Here is a 22043-nt window from a genome sequence, read left to right as displayed (position 1 = left end):
TAGTAAGGTATACGGTAAACTTTGACAGCTGCTCAATGTGCACCATTATTATATTTTGACAATCTTCATTTTTTGTTAGAAAGCTGACACATCTATTTTTTTATTCTATCTCATTTTGCGCTTTATAAAATATTTATAAATCGTTTTGCTATTTTTGTTTAGAGATGGGTAAGTCGGAAATTCGTACAGTTTTGAAATATGAGTTCTTTCTTGGATATACAGCATCACAGACAGCTCGGAATATTAATGGAGTTTGAAACTGGTTTGCAAAATTTCGTTCTGGTAATTTTTACCTCACAAATGAGCAACGCGGTCGACCAGAAACAAAGGTGGATAATGACGAACTGAAAGCCACCGTCGAGTCAGATCCATCTCAGAGTGACCGTGAATTATTGTTGTTGCTTGGTGTTAGCAAACAAACAATATTGACTCACTTAGTTCAAATCGTTAAAGTGAAAAAGTTGGATAAGAGGGTTCCACATGAACTCAATGAAAATCAGAAACAGCAACGTTTGGAAGCCTGCATTATGCTACTTTCTCGTCACAAAAATAAATAATTTTTTAATCGAATTGTAACATGCGATGAGAAATGGATCCAATACAACAACTGTAAGCGTTCAGCACAATGGTTGGACAAAGACGAACCGCCAAAACAGTCCAAAAAGCAAAATTCATCAAAAGAAACTGATGGTGTATGTGTGGTGATCTGGCGCAGTTGTGATCCATTATGATTTCATTAAACCTGGCTCATCACGCATCGCAAAAACAACATTGGCAAAACTACAGGAGTTGGAGTTGGAAGTTCTCTGACTACCGCTTCTTCCAGAATTTGGATAACTTTTTGATAGGAAAATTTTTAATTCCGACGATGCTGTAAAACAGGCCTTCCAAGAGTTTATTGACTCTAGATTGCCAGGCTTTTACATTTCCAGGCAGGACAAGCTACCGCTGAAATGGCAAAAGTGTATTGACAATATGGGTGCATTCTTTCATGAATAAAACTATTCCTTGTATTTATAAAACTTTAGCAAACTCTTTTTTTCTTTTCTACTTCGGCGGAATTTAAACTCAGGACACAAAGACAGATGAAATGTCATTAAGCATTTTGCCCGATGTGCTATCAATTCTGCCAGCTGACTGCCTTAACTAATCCAGTAATAATGGTTTCAAATTTTGGCACATTTGATTACATCGACCCCAGTCTTCAACTATACTTATCTTATCGATACTGAAAGGATGAAAGGCAAAGTCGACCTCGGCGGAATTTGAACTCAGAACTTAAAGATGGGCGAAATGCCGCTAAGTATTTTACTCGGCGTGGTAACGATCCACCTTAACGACCTTATAGTTCTCCTGATTTACATACAAAAAGTGGGGATGATCAAGACTGAAACGCCTTTAACTGCAGGTCTGCTCGATAAGGACTGATCCGGGGTTAAACAATTACATGTTTCAATTTCATAAATTTCAAGGAATAAAGGTCCAATATTTGGGGGTATCGCTTGCAGAAGACTAGCGTTCACTCTAGGCAAAAACTAGAATCATCTCTCCACAAAATACTAAATAATCCGGAGATTAGATCAGAACTGGTTTTATGAATTCCTTTGATGTATCAAAGCATTTAACATAATTATAACATCACAAAATATTGCACTCCGATCGATAATCACCTTTATCAAATGTGATTTAATGTCATTGCTAATAATTATAACTAATAACTAATAATTTATAACCCCTTGATTTGTAACTAGTTTTAATAAGTGCTAACGCATGAAACTCTCGGCGCTTGAGTCACTGTGTTACGTCTGCCAAATATTAATCAGAAGAAAATAATAATTATTACTTATAATTTACAGATTGTAACTAATATTTTTCAAACGTTAATTTAATTAATCCAGTGATATTCCTTTCTATTATAGGCACAAGGCCTGAAATTTTGCAGAGTACTTAATTTATCGTCCCCGAAAAAGAACTTCGGCGGAATTTAAACTCAGGACACAAAGACAGATGAAATGTCATTAAGCATTTTGCCCGATGTGCTATCAATTCTGCCAGCTGACTGCCTTAACTAATCCAGTAATAATGGTTTCAAATTTTGGCACATTTGATTACATCGACCCCAGTCTTCAACTATACTTATCTTATCGATACTGAAAGGATGAAAGGCAAAGTCGACCTCGGCGGAATTTGAACTCAGAACTTAAAGACGGGTGAAATGCCGCTAAGCATTTTACCCGGCGTGGTAACATCAATTCTTTTCTTTCCAAACAGGTAAGAAATACAGGTTATGTGGCTATGAGGTTCCAAACAGATTGTGTGACTAAGAAATTGGTCTACAAACCAAATGGTTTCAGGTGCAGTCTCACTATGTGGCACCTCCGGCAAGTATCTTTTACTATAGCTTCGGGCCGGCCATTGCCTTGTCGACGGAAACTGTGCGGATGCCCGTCGTGTGAGTGTGTGCGTGTGTGTGTGTGCGTGTGTATGTGTGTGTGTGTGTCTGTGTTATGGATGTGTGTGTGTGTGTGTGTGTGTCTTTCCCCCCCCACCTACCCACCATCCAACCAACTTGTTGTTTTTTTTTTACCTTATAACCTAGTGCTTCCCCAACTGAAACCGATAGAATAACTACTGAGAATCGATTTGTTCGAGTAAACCCTTCAAGGCGGTGCCCCAGCATGGCCGCAGGTCAATGGCTGAAACAAATAAAAGATAATTTCTAATTTTGGTACAAGACCAGCAAATCGGAGAGGGTTAGTTGATACCCTCCACTCTAATTCTTGACCGATACTTTATTTGATCAAGTCCAAAAAGTTGAAAGTAAAGTTGACCTCTCAGGGATTTGAACTCAGGAAGTAAAGAGCAAGTAGAAATGCTCGACTGCAATTTTCTCCAGCATTTCTACAGTTCCCTCTAGTTTGCCGCCTTTAAGTATAAACAACGAAATTTTCGGCTATTTGCAGGAAGAATGCTATTATACAAGGGAAAGCACTCTGATATGATAAAATGGAGTTATTTACCTTGAAAACCAATAAATGTAGTTTCAGTTTAATAAATCCGTTATCATAACATTTTATTTTCTTTCTCTAAGGCGGCGAGATGGCAGAAACGTTAGCACGCCTGTCTTTACGTTCTGAGTTCAAATTCCGCCGAGGTCGACTTTGCCTTTCATCCTTTCGGGGTCGATGAATTAAGTACCAGTTGTGTACTGGAGTCGCTCTAATCGACTAGCCCCCTCCCAAAATATTTCTGGTTTTGTGCCTAGAGTAGAAAAGATTATTTTCTATCTCTCCATATATCTTTTATTTTTCGCTTGTTTCAGTCATTAAACTGCGGCCATACTAGAGCAGGGCTATGAAGAATTTTAGTCGAAGAATAAAACCCGAGTACTTGTTTCATTTTTAAGTCTTGTACTTATTCTATCAAACCCCCTTCGGTCATAAATGACCATGGCATTGCACCTAAAAAGATCCTCTCTAAGGCACAAGTCCGGGTAAGATTTTTTATGGAAAACCAACAGTCGCCCATGCACATCGGCCACCCCTCTCCACGCCACTAATGTTATCCAATGGAAAGGCAAATGCCGATACAACTTGGCACCAGTGACGACGCAACTCATTTCAACAGCAGAGTGAACTGGAGCAACATGAAATAAAGTGTCTTGCTCAAGAATAGAACACACAGTCCGGTCCAGGAATTGAACTCACTATCTCATGATTGTGAGCCCGATGCTCTAATTGATCCATGTCCCTTCGGGGGGTGGTATGTATATATATATATATACTTTATTTAAAAGCAGCAGAAATATAACAAAAAAAAACCGTTACTCTGAGTTTCACGTTCCCGTTCATCGGACAGTTTTGTTAGAAATGGAGGACGGATAACGATGCAATCGAAAGTAATATAAAATTTAAAATTTAAAACACATGGATTCGTCTGATTGGTTGTTTCAAATAAGGGCCATGGATTGGTCGTTTCAATTAACGGTCAATGATGTGTAATTCACAGACCAAATAAATTTAATACAGATTCCCCCTATTAAAAAATATCGAAGAAAACCTTAAATAGAAAAATGGGCTCCAAATACATATTATAGATAATTAATTATATTCGAATTAACGCTTTAAAATCAAATCAATAAAATAAAGCATACGCTGCATTCAAAATAAAATAAAATAAAATAAAATAAAATAAAATAAAATACAATAGCGTGTATGTATACAAGGCTATCCACAACATATATATATATATATCTACATATAAATATATACATCGAAATATACAGCTGCATACGCACAGACAATCTACGTATATAGGTCTATATTTACAAGGCACAGATATATACATAAGTACAAATCTACACACATATACGTACACACGCATATAAGCTTGCGCATGGAAAACCTATGCACTGGTAACGAAAATTGTATCTTAATCTATGGAGTGGAGGGGTAAAGAGTAACGTATCTATAATAACGTTAAATATGGGAAAGGGGGTAGCGGGGGGAATGTAGTTGTCATAAAAAAGGGAAAGGAGAAAGAAAGAGAATAAAGAAAGAAAGAAAGAGAAAAAAGAAAGAAATGGAAAAAAAGGAAGAAAAGAGAAGAGAGAAAGGCTGGGGATAGGAAGGAAGAAGTAGAGAGAGAAAATAAGCAAGAACATATAGTGAACGTGCAGAAAAATTTAGATTGCGCATATGCGCGTATACAAAAATGTATATAGCATCACGCATATAGATACATATGCTGATATGTACGCAAATAGTTACGATCATAACCTTGTACATGCGCATGTACACATACAAGTATATGTGAGTGTGAACCTAATCGCACATACGCACATATAATAATATAGATGCATGTATGTATAAATAAACACAAGCATATGCCCTTACCGTGTATACACAAAAAGAATATACGCACGAAATCATAACAGCATATGCACAAGTGCGAACCCAGGCCCCATATGCAAGCGTAGGTACATGTATATGAATACGTAAGTGCTTTAACTATACAGACATCTACATTAAAAAAAACCATTAGATTTCAGTGTATATATGCAGCCAACTTCTTAAACCGCTGGTTGTATAAAGGTTAAAACCAGGCGAAAATACATGCATAAAAGAATAAAAGAATACAAAGCGTTTTTTTTTTAAATAGAATAGGAAAAAAGTAAAGAGTAAAAAGTAAAAAATAAATAAAAATAAAAGTAAAAACAAGGGAGAAGAAAAATTATGTATATAACAGACGAAGGTTTTCTTAAAATGACGTAGGGGTCTTTACAAAATTCTCACAACGCTAATTCAGTACCAATCCAATAGTCAGATTGCACAATGGTTATAAGGAGTCGATCATAGTCCAAAATTTTACCCATATGGAATATTACATGTAGACATTTTAAATTTGGACGCATGCCTACATGTGTTTAAAAGTTCGCGTCTTTGGTTTAGCGCCTTCTTATCCTGGAACAAGATATTCATTTTTTCCAATAAACAAAGATCACATTTCAATGGTCTCTTATGGGCACCGTGCCTGTAAGGCGATGCTTTACCTAAAATCCTCCATGTCACGCTGAAAGGCTGGGCTTCATTCTCCTTTAAATGCCAGACGTATTTTGCCAGGCTCGTTTTTGTTCTATTTTCAGGGTACCTAAAAGAATTTTTATGTGAATACAGTCTGGTTTTGAAAGAATTTTCTGTAGCCCCCGTATATGTTCTATAATCATGCGAGCCTTCTATCTGGACTTTGGCCCTATATACGATGCCTTTTTCTAGACATCTTCCTTCCAACGGACAGGAGGTTGGGTCTTTGCAATTACAGGCCCTTGTAAGCTGGTCTGCATTATTGCTTTTGGTAATTATTTTATTGTTGTGCTGGCTGATTAAAGAGGCGAAGTTCTTGCAGCAAGAATAGCTAATCTTAAGCGTTCTTCTGTTAAATATTCTATAAAACTTATGATCAGGTTGAAAGTGCCTAGTTATTAATTTTAAGAATTCTTTACCTATGTTCGTTTTTACGGCCACAAAACTTTCCTAGTCCTAGTTCTACGTGCCGGGCTGCTGCCAGCATTAGATTGGGTGTACTGGATCCTCTCAGAGAATCCACTATTCCTTAAAGCACTATCATAATACGGTGCCGCGTTGCGGAATGTTGCTTCGTCTGCAGAAATTGACGAAATTCGCCTACCTACGTTACTAGCTAAGTTTCTAAGAATAACAGGCGGATGGTTGGATTCTCTGCTGATATAGGATAGTTTGTCGTTTGGTTTACGGTAAGGCTTAAATATATTCGAATCTAAGTCTAAATTTACGTCTAAGAAATCTACTTTTTTTAGGTTAGTATCTACTGTTATCCGTAAACCTATCCTTTGGAAGAAAGCTATAAGATCCTTCCTGAGCTTATCTAGTTCGTGGCCGTTTAAATTATGGGTGACTATAAGACCGTCATCCCTATATAATCCTGCGTCTATAAACGGAAATTCCTGTTTTAGATAATGCAGAATGTAAGCCCCTATAAGCGTGCACAATTCCGCCCCGTCGTATGCCCCCATCGGTACATCGAAAAGAGAATCATCACTCTTTTTAATCCAGGTGGATCCTTCATGAAAAAGTAGCGATTTTCTGGCGTGCATTATAATGTCTATTTCCGAGCTATCGATGTTGACATACTACTTGGCGAATTCTAACGCTCTCAGGAGCAAAGATCTGGATATTGATGGGTAAAAATCAACAATATCGAACTGTGTAAATTTGCAGCTGCGCTTATTACTAATCCCCTTAAACCAATCTATAACTGACTTATTATTTTTCCAAATCCGTAAATTTAAATCACTATCTAACTTAATTAAAATCCGGTCTAAAATATATTTGCTAATAATTCCAATTTCAGTCTTAGCAGGATTAATTAATCTACATTTAGGGTTTCTATTAAAATTATCTTTATGGTCTTTTAGGGTGACAAAAGCAGGTCGTGGAGATAGGTATTCTATTCTATCGCTAATCTTAAGATTGTCAGCTATTCTTCTTGCTTCCAAATTCACCTCTTTATATAAATTTGTATTGTCTTTTTTGTATGTGTCAGTGATGCAATTCGAAATTAGGCGCTTGTAAACATCCTTGTCAACCGCATATAGGTTTTTAGTCTTATCAGAATTAACGAAGATCTTGTTCGAGTTATTGATCTCTGTGATTTTTTCTTTCATACTTCTCTGTAGATGGTTGGTGTACCTACGGAATTTGATTATTTTAATGAGATCAAAAAGGTCCTTCCAAATGCATTCTTGCTGTGACCATCTAGTCTTATTTTCAAATATAGCATTTGAACTACATTATCTTATGTGCCCTTTCATTTTTTAAGATAGTATTGTATGATTCGAGGGTGATAGGTATGGTAATTCTAGCAGGTTGAGCCACCGCAAGTAGAATTATTTAAGTATTATTTTGGTTTCAAATTTTGGTACAAGGCCAGAAAGTTGGTGGGAGGGGGCAAGTCGACTACATCTACTCCAGTGTTCAACTGGTACTTATTTCATCGACCCCAAAAGGATGAAAGGCAAAGTCAACCTCGGTGGTATTTGAACTCAGAAAGTAAAGACGAACGAAATGCCACTAAGCATTTTGCTTGGCCTGCTAATGATTCTTCGAGCTCACCACCTTGTCTAAGTATTCTATTAGTGTTATCAATTAAATATATTGTATATGCCACAGATATAGCAGTACAATGAGGTGACGGATACGCATCTTTTAGCTTTTAGTCTAGAACTCAGCTGACTCGGTCTTCCACAGTTCACACATGTTCATCAGAGAAATACTTTCCATGTGTTGTTACATGTCATTACTGTTTTGTTAGTTTTTTCTCTTTTCTTTTTGTCGCTTCGTTAGTAGAGGAAATCCAGCACCCATAACACCTTACGTGGATCACTAAGGAGTGGTGAGAGGAAAAACGGAAGTTTGTTTCTAAATGGAAACCTGGTCCAGATGCTTGCAACAAGCTTCTTTCTTTGTTTGCGCCATCAGATTGATGAATGACTTTTGGTGATTTCCATGACAAATTACTGGCTCTCAGTTTTCATGCAAGAATAGATAGAGTTTTCTATTAACTTTCTTCGTGTGCTTTTATACAAGGCATCACCTTACCGCCTGTAGCCTATTCTGGGAGAATGAGCAAGAATAAACCTCAGTATTTGACTGGTATTTTACTTATTGACCCTGAAAGGATAAAATGTAAATATAACTTCGGCGGATTTGAACTAAAAGAATAAAGACCCAGTACGAATACTGCGAGACATTCTACTAATATCATAATTACTGCCAACGCACTGTCTTATTATAGAACATTGGGTTATTTCTAAAATATTGGAAATTATTCTGTAAAATTTGATTTCAGGCTATTGAAGAGAATTGTTCGTAGTTGCTGGTTAGGTTTTCATCACTAAAATTAAATATTGAAAGAAATGTAATGTAGTTCTGATGGTTGGCTGTGTGTGCATCGATGGATTACAGAAGCAAACTTCTTACCACATAGCCACGCCTAAATTTTTAATTACGAAATATCAATGTGCATGTCTGGTAATAAAAATCTGTAAACCTATTCTCATCCTGATCCTAGATTTTGTTTCATAGAAAAGACAAACGTGAGGATTTACCAGAACTCTGCTGTAACATGTTCGATATATATAAGTATATCCAATTTATAAACATACTCGATATATTAGAAAAGAAAACCAAAGGTTCCGCCCGAGCCCTAGGCTCACAAAGCCGGTTTCCCGGATTTTACGGCGTATAAATTTCTCTACTGGTCGGGAGGCCATTCCGTCTCAAGATTACTCATTTTTGCCAGACGAGTAGACTGAGACTATGTGAAATGAAGTGTTTTGCTCAAGGACACAACGCATCGCTCGGTCCAGAAATAGAAGCCACAATCTCACGATTAAGAGTGCAACATCCCTGACCCCTAGACCACACGCTTCCGCTGTTCATTCGTAAACATATTCAGTATATAAACGAGTTAAGGTTAATAGCAAGGAGGTGATGATAAGTTTATTGGTCGAAGATGTATTATTTGGCAGCATTACTTTGAGTTTCCCATCATGGACTACAAATATATTTCACTCCACAAATATAATTGGAAAAAAACTTTTTTTGACTAAGACGACAGAATATCTTTCTAGGAATTGAATTGTACTCGTCTCTGACTAATGCATTAGCTCACACTGGTTTCAATAAAAATAGATTATCACCAAGATATCCAGCTCATTGCTGAGATAGAGGCGCTGCATGTTTGCCAAGTGTTTCATGAGTCTGCTAAGTTCAAATCTACATCATTAACCTCAGCTATGTACTGCAGTGATGAAAACATATGCAGGTTCGGCCATCATTATTGTTGCCTTTCAACTGAACGGAAACATTGAATGATATAGTCTACATGCTGGCAGGGTTGACTGTTTCCCAACCACATGGTTCCGGGTTCAATCAAACTGCTGGCACCTTGGGCAAGTGTTTTGTAATATAACCTCGGGCCGACTAAAGCCTTGTCTGTATTTGGTAAACGAAAACTAAAAGTTCGTTCCGTGTGTGTGTGTGTGTGTGTGTGTGTGTGTGTGTGTGTGTGTGTGTGTGTGTTCCTCACCAGCCCTTTGTTGGGGTGTTTACGTCCCTGCAACTTAGCGGTTCAGCAAAAAGACCGCTATAATCTCTCAAAAAGAAAAAAATACTGGAGTTGATTCATTCGACTAAAATTCTTCGAGGCGGTGCCCCAGCATGACCGCAGTGTAATGACTGAAACAAGTAAAAGGAGAAAAAAAGAAACACCTAAAATCAGGTGTGGTAATTTCTGGAATATCTTTGATTATACAACACTGATTAAGCAAATCTTTGATTATACATTTGCTCAATCAGTTTGTCCTGGAGCTAAGCAACGACAGCTATTCTATTATTGCAGGGATAGATTTTATCTCAACTTCATAATCTTCCAAACTACTCGGTTGCTACTTAATTCAGGACAGTTTTCTATATTTCCTCGCCTGTTTTACCCTGTGTAACGTAGTAGATTGACGACTCTTGTGTTAAAATGTCATTCTAAATACTAAGCTAAGTTTCAAGATTCAAAAAATCATTCATCACATTATCTCTGAAAGGAAAGAAAAGTCGCAAGCCTCTAGGTATTCAATTTATGAGGTGGAAGAAAAGAACTTTAAATAAAACTATGTCACTTTTATCTTTTAATCCATTGGTCACCTAGATGTACCCACGTACATTCTAGTAAGTCATACAAATATTCGGGTTTGCGAGCAAAGAAAATAGATACAAAAAATAAGAGGACAAGAAAGATTGATTTTTTAAAATATATTCTAAGCTGACATGTTTTACCTCTGTGGGTTTAGAACTATCCTGAAACGGCAAAAATAAGTCTAAGACAAATCAATAAATAATATATATCACTGCAAGCAATTCATCATATTTTTGGAATGTTTTTTTTTATTCCTCAAATAGAATGAATATATTTGTACTTTTACAGCTGCTCTTCGTTCCATACTTTTATATTCATAAGGAAGAAAATCTACTTTAACACTTTCTATCTAACAACTTACAGACGTGAGATGCTGTGGTCTTCACGTCAATAGTACAAAATGACAACATCCAGCGATTGTTGTTGCCCTTTTCTAACAGGTAAAGACTGATTTGTGTTTAAACACACGCACGATATAAAACCTGTATGATTACGTCTCTTAGAGGAAGAGAAGACGACGACAACGATGATGATGATGACGATAAATTAAGATAGTATTAAAAATAATGCAACAACCTCTCGTAATAGCACTCCTAAGCCAGCTTCTTGTCTTCCATATCGATGGCGAGTATGCCTTCATCACTCTGAATACACTTCTCACCAATAACATTTCAGTTCTCACTCACTGTCTTGCAATCCTGAACACTTCACATTATAGGACATGCGCAAATCTCATCCTCAGACTTAGCCAAGTATACCTGTGGCCTAGATGCCCTTCAAGCCATTAGCATTGCTCCATACTACCACCAGCTCTCCAGATTTTCCAAGCTTATCTCTCAGCCTTTAGTACCCTATCAACCGTATCATTCTACCGTGTAACTTTCGGCTTGACCGGGACTTTGCTCCAGTTACGGGTATCAAAATCTAACTCACTATAGTTATATGCGTTAGTCAACTTCTCTAAATATATTCCCAACTGTGCAATTTTTTTTGTTTTTTTTTCCCATATCTTCCTTCTCTATGTCGCCGTTCATTTTTGCGTCTGTCTAGCTCTGACTCAAAAGTCGTTAGCGACGAATTTTTGTTGTATAATGCATTCTCTACACGGAAAGGGCTGGCATTTTCAATAGCTCTTGTCGCCTTTTCTTGGTGAGAATGTAAACAATCTGGCTTGTGTGCTTGTCAGATTGATAGGTGATGAGGTGGTTTGTTTGTTTCTTAAAGTGTGTGTTGCAAATTGTTAAATCAGTTGCATCACAAAACTCCAGACTTACACCCTCCTCATTTATCTCACTATATCGACAGCCCCTATATATGTCAAAGAAACCATTGGAGTGTTGGTCAACACATCTGTTGAAGTCGCTATCGATCGTCTGATGAAGGGTCTCACAAAAACGGTCCTTCTGTGTATCTGTTAATCCCGTCTGTGGAGAGCGTGTTGATATAACTTTTACCGTTTAGTTGCCTTATATCTAGTCTCATCATCATTTGTGTATTACATTCCCTGACAAACACGATTACTTTGTAGTAACGCCTGCGCATGCGTAGAATAAAACAAGCAAGCGTTTCCCGCTCAATTCATTCTCTTTCCCGCTGGCCAGCGATTGAGTATGGACGTGTGTTTAAAAGCTGTCCCTACATCTTTCGGTCTTATACTCGACAGCTCGTTATTCTCACCTCTAAAGATGTTTAACTAAAGATATGTATGTTTTACCAAGTAAATAAATGTTGTTTAAGTTGTTTAGTCTGGAGTTCAGCGTTCCGTCTATTTCTTTAATTTTATAGTAGAAAGTCAGGTATACAATCTAAAGATGTATAACCCACTTTCTACTAAAGTGGTGACCCCCGACGAAGAAAAAACGCAGCATGAACTACGGATTACCAACTTATAACTGGTGAACCTCGACTAAAGAACAAATACGGCCATGGAGACTGACTCATTACCAACATCTCCAAACATAGTCAACACGACTCAACAAGCGCGGTTTTTATTCTCGTCTCTGTTAGAGTGGATTTTTTCCACTCACGAAAAACAGACAGGATTTACGGCCTGCTTTTTATGTTTGTATATGTCGCATTTCACACTCTCACATTACACATACATCTTTTATGCCACACAATAACTCTTGTTGTTCATTTCGCACGGTCGTTCTTTCATCTTGGGTTAAGAAAATTTTTCTTCGAGGTTTTCGCTAATGGTCGTACAGAAATTGTGTCTATCGATCGTTCTGTAAACGCGTACCTCTTCAAACACTCATCACCAAACAGCCTTTTCGCCACCAGCGTCGTGCGCCAACCAAGATTACCACCGTGACGACAACAATTACTACTATCAATTACAAGCTTTCCCCCCGACGTCGCCAAGTTTCAACTGAATCATTACCACTGTCAAAATCATTACCACCACACATACAGAACACAGCTATAGCAGTTCCTGGACAGTTGTCATCACGGTTGTTTTGTCATTGTCATTTCATTTATACGTTGCATGCATGTATTTCACAAGTGTACATTTCATTTCTTTGAATTTTCTTTGTGTGTTTGTACCACATCTTGTGGGTGGTTTTTCAGTGGCCATCCTGCCTCAGGCGTTCTAACAGATTTTATTTATCGTGCGTTTCCGCTCTGGCGAGGGAGCTCTGTAGTAACGCCTGCGCATGCGTAGAATAAAACAAGCAAGCGTTTCCCGCTCAATTCATTCTCTTTCTCGCTGACCAGCGATTGAGCATGGACGTGTGTTTAAAAGCTGTCTCTACATCTTTCGGTCTTATACTCGACAGCTCGTTATTCTCACCTCTAAAGATGTATAACTAAAGATATGTATGTTTTACCAAGTAAATAAATGTTGTTTAAGTTGTTTAGTCTGGAGTTCAGCGTTCCGTCAATTTCTTCAATTTTATAGTAGAAAGTCAGGTATACAATCTAAAGATGTATAACCCACTTTCTACTAAAACTTTATCTATTTCTCAGTTAACAGCATGCCTGCTTCACCCCTGCTTTCAGATACATACATACATATATGATGGTGTATATATATATATATATATATATATATATATATATATATATATATATATATATATATATATATATATATATATATATATATATTATTTGTTTCAGTCATTAGATTACAGCCATCCTGGGATACCGCCTTGAAGAGTTTAGCCGAACAAACCGACCCCCAGTACGTATATATTTTTTCAAGCCTGGTACTTATTTTGTTGGTCGATTTTGCCGAGCTGCTAAGTTACGGGGACATAAACAAATCAACACCGGTTGTCAAGCAGTGGTGAGGAACAAACACACACACACATATATATATATATATATATATATATATATATATACATACATACATACATACACACACGACGGACTTCTTTCAGTTTCTGTCTACCAAATCTACTCACAAGGCTTTGGTTGGCCCGAGGCTATAGTAAAAGACACTGGCCCAAGGTGCCACGCAGTGGAACTGGACGAGGGACCATGTGGTTTCGGGTTTAGTCCTTTGCTGTGCACAGCTCATCATATAAGGACTGGACTGAAATGTTCACAAGCTGACTATGAAGGAGAGATGTGAAATCTTGCATGCATTAATTGTATTGTTTCTTTCCAGGTAAACTGACATTTGGCTTTTGAAAGAAGTAACCAGTAGTGAACGAAATTTGGCATTGTAGTATTATCAAGTACCTGCAGAAAGGTTTAGCCCCTAAGGATATTCATGCTAATATGGTTACTACATTAGGGGATGACGCTCCAGCTTTATCAGCAGTGCAAAAATGAGCAGCTGAATTTAGGCAGGGGAAAGGAGTCTTGAAGATGACCCAATGTCTGGACGGTCTTCAACTGCCACCACCGAGGAAAACATTGGTCGGGTTCACCACATGATAATGGATAACAGGCGATTGACTATAAATCAAATAGCTGTTATTAGCATATCCCGTGAGAGAGTTGAAAATATTCTGTTCAATGAACTTGGCGTAACGAAGGTTTCTACTGTGTGGGTGCCACGTCTTCTGACACCTGATCCAAAACGCACGAGGTTGATCGTCATAGGAAAATCTGACATTGTTTCAAATCCAGCTGGTTTCTTTAAATGTTTTCCTAACCCAGAACAAGCATTGGGTATCATTTGAGCCAGAGACAAAGAGACAATCGATGCAGTAGAAACACTCCTCCTCACCTGCTCCAAAGACGACCAAGGTCATTTCATCTGCAGGAAAGGTGATGGTCTCAGTTTTTTGGGATGCAAAAGACGTTGTGTTTATTGATTATCTTCAAAAGGGCTATCAATGGAGGGTACTATGCCAACTTGTTGTGGCAGTTATGAAAGGTTATGAAGACCAAACGCCCAGGAAAACAGACGAGTGTGTTATTTCATCAGAACAATGCTCCAGCACAAAAGTCCTTGCTTTCAATGGCTGCTGTGTGTGTGACAGGCTCTGGACTGGTTGACTACTGTCCCTGTTTTCCTGATTTAACCCCATCTTACTATCATGTTCTGCAACACGAGAGAAAACAGTTGGCTGGGAACCAGTATTACAATGATGATGACGCAATATATATGCTGTTGAGTACTTTTTTGACCAACAGGATGAAAGCGTCAGCAATAAGATCCAAGTACTGCAACACTGATGGAAGAAGTGTGTGGACTGCAAGGAGGACTGTGTTGTAAAATAAACCTCATTTGGTTACATTCCATCTTCACCAATAAGATCCAAATACTGCAACTGATGGAAGTATGTGGACTGTGTTGTAAAATAAACATCATTTGGTTACATTCCATGAGAGTTTCTTGGTTAGCCGATGAACTCTTCAAGTGTTTTGCAATCCTATTATCCTCCACATGCACATGGCCTGACCATCACAGCTAAGTAGATACAAGTAACTGAATGTTTTTACAAAGACTTCTGAGTCAGGTGTTTTACCTTGCCACTTCGGGTTCAGTACGAGTCTCAAGTATTTTCTATAAAAGTTCTCAAAGTAGCTTGAGATGCCTACGTTGTACTGAGAATGTTTCAAACCTTGTAAATGCCCAGCTTGCTTTTGTTGGTGATGCTGTAATTTGCCCAGATTTTCTTTTCAAGCTTCCCAACTGCTATGCTTTCTGAATGTGTAGATGTGTTTCAACATCTAAGGAGCCGACTCACAACCACATGCTGCTCAAAGGTGTCACCTACATGCAATCTTCTACCATGTAATACGATATCAGATTCGACATACGGTTTGCTTGGTGCATATGTGAACATTACCTTGGTTTTTCCAGCGCTATTTTAAGATCAAAGGCCATACATAAAGCAACAAAATGGTCCATGTGTTGTATGTCATCAGTAGTGTAAGCCAGTTTGCATCATCTGTGTAAAGGACTTCTCTGATCAAAGTTTCAAACGTTTCCGATTTGAACATATATGCATACTCGCACACACATCATCATTTGCTATCTATATTTCAATAGGATCCAATGAACCAGAGAAGTGCATTGAATTAGTTTCTGCAGTGGCAAGCTTTCTATATCTGAATGTCCTTCCTAATGCCAATCACTTTACAGTATCCAGAGATCATTTTTCACCAATCCCCCATGAATTCTTGGATCTGTATTTACCACAACCGCCATCCATTCTGAGCACCCTGCTCTTCACATAGTGGTCATCTTCCATATACCATCATATCTTTGTATCAGTAGTCTTCTCTCATGCATACTATATTTCCTCTAATACTCAGTCCTAGATATACAAAAAGATGAGGGCCAAGTATGGACAACCTTTGATTATATGCCATTTCTTCAATCAGAGCTATCATGCAAATAAGCATCCTAATTTAGAAATCACTATTTTCTGTTTGCCAGCCTTGTTCAAATTATTTATTCCTGTGATTCAAAGACAATATATTGGAAGTAAGAATGGATATCAACTTTTTTTATTTTAACTTAACATGTTAAGTGTACAACATTTAAAACTTCATAGCAACAATTATGTAGTTAATTGTCCTATCTTATGCTATTCTATTGCCTATATTTGCTGGTCTCAGTCAGTGTGAATTAGTTTAAATAGTCCCAGAGCCATGTAAAATACACTCATGCCCATGCCACATAAATGCACCTATGCCCATAGCATGTAAAAAGCATCTGTTACACTCAGTAGAGTGGTTAGTGTTAAGAAGGGTATCCAGCCATAGAAACTATGCCAAAACAAAAAGTCTGGTGCAACTCTACAGCTGGCCAGCTCCTATCAAACTGTCCAACCCATGCCAGCCTGAAAAACAGATGTTAAATGATGATGATGAGTCAGTGAGTCCTAGATACTTGACTTGATGTTTCTTTTTTTTTTTTTTTTTTGTTACTGGCAAAAATTACCATTTAAAACTAATCACATCAAAATATTTTTTTTTTTAAATCAGTATTTGTGTTCCCATCAAGCTCAGCCATCTCCAAAAGTATGATATTGAGTAATTCATTGTTTCCAACAATAACGAGTAGTAATGGAGGTTTTGAGAAAATTCACAAACTAAATGAAATACACCAATCTCCAAGCACCGAAACAGTACTCAATTTAATGAAATATTCATCAGTTACAAAGAGATCTTGCAGTCTTTTTGGCTTCCTTAATATGGCTATATGACATCCTGAAATACTGGTTTCAAATTTTGGCACAAGGCCAGCAAGTTCAGGAGGGGAAGTTGATTACATCAACCTTAATGTCCAACTGGTAGTTACTTTATCGACCTTGAAATGATGAAAGGCAACGCTGACCTCAGTAGAATTTGAACTCAGGACATTAAGACAGACAAAATGCCACTAAGCATTTTGCCCAGCATGCAAACAATTCTGCCAACTCACCATCTTGACATCCTGAAATATTAACATGTAATGTCAATGAGTAAATCTTTATCTCTTCAAACCAGTAAACCCTACTCCTCAAAATGTTCCAAATATCGAAAAATCATTCATCATAATAAAAAAAAGTTATTTGATTTTTCTAATAATTTATATTGATATAAAAGAAAAACACTGGAAGAACATGGAAACTGAAGGAAAATAATGGCAAGAAAATACAGAGTAACACCAACAAAGTAATGAATGGATCAGTTGAATAGAAATGTGAGAAACAATATTGTTTTATAGATTTATTAGTTTAAATATTTGTAGTCTTACTTGATTTCTTTATGACTAGGGTCAACTTGTATAATTAGAGGCTACAGTATGGCCAGTTGAATCAGTTATAATATTGGCATTGTTTATATATTTTCAGTTTTCTCCTTTTCAATATATTTATTGAACAGAAACGTATCTTGAAATATATGATAATATAAAAACTATGGCAAGTACTACAGAAAGAGCTAAACTGCCAGTGAGCAAATTCCACGGTTCCAATTTTATTTCCCAGATAAAAGATTATTTTGTTTCATTTATACTTATATTCCATTTCCCCACTTCACCTATAAATCTGGAGCCCTGTGTTTCGTGGGGAAAAAACATAAGTATATATGACAATGTAATTGTTAGTAATAAACACCCTAGAGCAGCCTTAATAAGTAAAACAATAAAGTTGAGTTTGTGGTCCCTGACATTGCCAGAATCTCTGGCCCCACAGTAAAATTAAAACATTAGCTCAAGCCACTTAACAGAAATGATTTATGATAACATTAAATTGATGAATGAAGAGAATTTATCAAATAACATTGGTTTAAAATTCTCTTCTGATACTAACAAGATACACTGATGTGATTCTATATCTGAAATAGATTGGAGATTACTAATACTGTGACTCCAGACTGAGTCAGGAACTCAACAGTCGGAACAATGTGGATCACATCAAAAATTCAACAGAATAATGTTGTCAAACTGATCATCGCTGAATTATAATCATCAGGATATTGTAATGTTGCTGATCACTGAGTCAATGAACAACACTTTACTGCTGCTACTATTGATAATGATGATAACCTTGAAGCTATTTCACATACATACACAGACGTCTCTATTACATTACATTCATTTATCAAGGGACCGAGTTAACCATGATATTCTTGTTACACAATGGATTTGAACTATCTTCTAATTTACTTCAAATTCTTCATTTTTGTAGGGCACTTTTTCTGTATCTAATCATCTGGGTCTGTTTTGCTGTCTTATTCACTAAAAAGTTGTTTAAATTTCAAACAATGCTTCTTACATTGGCAAAAATACATAGATTTATAGTGAAGACGGGACACAGAAATGAAAATTTGATACCCAACACATTTTTGCTCCTATAAGTAGCCTCATAATAAGCACTGGAACTGTCTTATGGATCCAGTTTCCCAACAGCTTGCTGTTTTACCATCATGCCCAGCTGCCACATGAATCCAAATCTGGACTTCCGTTGTTAAGAACAAGGTTGTCTTTGTAAAGAGAGTAGGGTACAGTTGATTGATTCTACCACAATATTATACTGATACTTTATCAGCCCATGGAAAGATAAGAGGAATTTTGGGCCTGGCAGAATTTGGAAACAGAAATATGTGGTGCCAAATTAGATATTGTAGAGTACCTGTTCCACTCTACAACTCTTTCTACCCTCTCTGCCACCCTTATGTGAATACAAATAAACTTTAAACTTCATATGATAGTATATAACAACTTAGAGTAAACACAATCAGTCACAGGTCTGTTATTTCCTCTTTTACAATACAGACAGAACGTGAAAGTCTGTGACAATAAGCTGAATCATAAAATGAAAATATAATTTATCTCAAATGTATCAAAGAAACTTAAAAATGAAAGTGAATGAAATGAAAGCCGATTGTGTGTGTGTGTGTGTGTGTGTGTGCGTGTGTGTGTATGCAAAGAATCATGTCCTTTTTGAATAATTGATTGACTGTTATAAACATTTTGGTTTGCATCATCACACACACACACAACATGGTCAGCTCTGAAGAGAAGGAGATGGAAGTCAAGATTTATACATGTAAACATGGATGGTTACACATGTACACACATGCATACACACACACACACACACACACACACACACACACAATGTTATTAAGTTTTGAATCCATGCATGTATGTACACACAAACCTGTACATTATTTATACATACATATATTTGCAGTTATGAATCAGCTTCATCACTGACAGAGATGATAGCCAATTTGACCCAATTATATTATATACATTTACATGTATGTATGTAGGTATGCTCATATATATATATATATATATATATATATATATATATGTATGTATGTATATATATATATATACATGTATGTATATATATATATATATATATATACATGTATGTATGTATATATATATATATATATATATATACATGTATGTATGTATATATATATATATATACATGTATGTATGTATATATATATATATATATATATATATATATATATATATATGTATGTAATGCATTGTCATGTATAGAATTACACCTAATATCATGAGAAACAGGAACAAAGAAAAAGAAACATTATAATGTCCATGGTTGTAGTTAGGTGGAGAGGGAGAAGAGACATCAGCCATCAATGCCACCAGTGCTCTTGTTACTGCTGGTGCTGCTGTTGTCATCTGTTGTAGCTACAATTGCTGCTGTGGCTGACATTTAAGAAAAGCTCTGGAATGGAGAGATGAAAAGAAGCAGGTTATTAAAATGAATGACACATAAAACAGCAAAAAAAAAATGTCTTAAACTTAATCCCTATTATTTGCATTGCTTTCAGTGGAAGAAACTTGTTGGGTGAATTCCAAGAGGCTATGGGCTTAGATCTTTCAAAGGCTACCTTTCTGTTTATCATCCAAGAAGAAAAAAATAAAATAGTTGTTGAATGATGTGAGACAAGAACAGAAGATGAGAGGGAAGAGGGAGAGAGAGAGATCATCTAGAAGTGATTGGGGGTTTATGAAAAAGAAAAAGCCTGGAACTAAGAAAAAGATTTAAAGTAGAGACTAGTGAATGGAATAAAGACTGCGTGTGTTGTTTTGGAAAAGAAATGACTAAACAGTTTGGTCATGGCGTTAGAATAAGATTACAATAGGAGCAGAATGAACAAAATACAAAAACGATAGTAAATGAAGTCTAAAATAAAGGATATTGTAATAATACTAGTACGGAGGCATAGCTGTATGGTTAGAAGTTGGGTTCCCAACCACATGGTTCTGAGTTCAGTCTCACTGCATGGTACCTTGGGCAAGTGTCTTCTACTACACCCCAGGCCAACCAAAGCCTTGAGAGTGGGTTTGGTAGACAGAAACTAAAAAGCCCATCATCTGTTTTATATATATATATATATATATATATATATATAAAGTATGAATATATATACAAATTTTGAGTTTGTGTCACCTTGTCTGGACATTGCATGACAGTTGTAAAATGAATGTCACTGTCATATAAGCCAAGTAGTGTCATTCGTTTCCAATATTCTACGAAAACATGTCTGGCGATGGGAAAATGTTACTTGCTCGGAAACAGGTGAGGGTTGGCAACTGCCTCAATAAACTCCATGGAAAAGTGGATGTTAAAAAGACAGTAATATACAAAAACTAACTGAATAGAGGTGCAATGATGAACAATTAATTTTTATGTTATTAGCCAGGGGAGGATACATTGGAGAGATTTCTTATTACAATTTCAACAATTTTGGTCAGCATTATAAATTAGCATTCCTCACTCCATTTTCTACATTAACTTCCAAGTCACAGCATTGACTGGCATAAAGGCATAACTATCAACACATGCAACCAGAGAAGTCAGCTTCGTCCATGAGAATAGATATAGTAAGCAACGAAGAGAGCAGCAATACAAAATCAATGAGGAGACAGTTGTTACCATGTACCATGAGAAAACACCTCACAGCACAGTCTACATTGAGTCACAAATACAAGCCTATGTTGGTAATGGGTCACAAAATCTTTATTCTTCAACCAACAGATTGGTACACTCAATTTTCAAAATTCAAGTTAAAACAATGCAAATATTTTAAAAGCTGACCATAATAGGTGATTGTTTAATTCAAAAACAGAATCAAATCAATGACAGAAAAATTTATACTACCAAAACCAGTATTTAAAAAAAAAAAGACAAACAAATAGATGAAACTCACAGAATTATGAAACTCCTACAAGAGCATCTTGAAGTTTCTTTCTAGCTTCCACTACTTTGTACTCTTGGCGTTTCACATCTGTATCAGAGACCATCATGTACTGGACAGAAAAAAAGAAAAAGAAAGACTCTCAAAATTAAATAACTGAAATTTAAGAACAAACCAAAGTGATGTTTTAACTTGATGCAGGAAGTAATTCTTTGAAGAAAAGAAAACACATTGAGAAAACCATTTACTTTAGAGTAATCACCTGATCACCAGAAATTGTTTTTTTTTTTTTTTTTACTGGTTTTACCCATGTACAAAAATGAACATTGGTTTGTTCTTTTAAAGAATTTACAAGTTTTTCTTCACCAAGGATAGGTGTGACAATGATTAGTATGCATGGCGATAATGATAATAACTGGTTATTAAATTTGCAGTCCATCGAAATACATAACTATTTAGGTCCTCAGGATTAGACATGGTCACATCTACCCATAAATGCTCAAGCCAATACCAACCATTTCATAGGCATGTTGCTAACTAAACTTAATATTTTCAATTTGCAGAGACTGTAGCAATAAAAGATAAAAAGTTTGGCTCCACTTTAATACTTTAGAGAAAGTAAAGATGAAAGAGACTACTTCAAATATATTGAAATCACCAATAAATGAAATGGAAACTAACAAGATAATTTACTTCATTTTCAAAAGTAGAGATGAAGTCTACCA

The 22043-nt window shown here is 36.5% G+C and overlaps 1 protein-coding gene across 5 annotated transcripts in view; it reads right to left on the bottom strand.

Annotated features, from left to right (window-relative positions):
• Positions 1-17337: 17337 nt before the first annotated feature.
• The window catches only part of LOC106883948 (methyl-CpG-binding domain protein 2), a 32018-nt gene continuing 27312 nt past the window's right edge, over positions 17338-22043 (bottom strand). For all 5 annotated transcript variants that reach the window (XR_016244407.1, XM_014935126.3, XM_014935106.3 and 2 more), the window contains 2 exons: positions 21331-21430; positions 17338-19841 (listed from right to left, as the gene is read on the bottom strand). Coding sequence is in view for 4 of the 5 variants with exons in the window: in XM_014935126.3 (XP_014790612.1) it covers positions 21335-21430 (96 nt within the window). In the remaining variant the exon portion in view is untranslated. The remainder of the gene's footprint in view (positions 19842-21330; positions 21431-22043) is intronic.

Source organism: Octopus bimaculoides, chromosome 15 (assembly GCF_046866305.1).
Source record: "Octopus bimaculoides isolate indiv1 chromosome 15, ASM4686630v1, whole genome shotgun sequence".
In the NCBI taxonomy this organism is placed as follows: Eukaryota; Metazoa; Mollusca; class Cephalopoda; order Octopoda; family Octopodidae; genus Octopus; species Octopus bimaculoides.
This window is presented reverse-complemented; position numbering and strand designations above follow the sequence as displayed.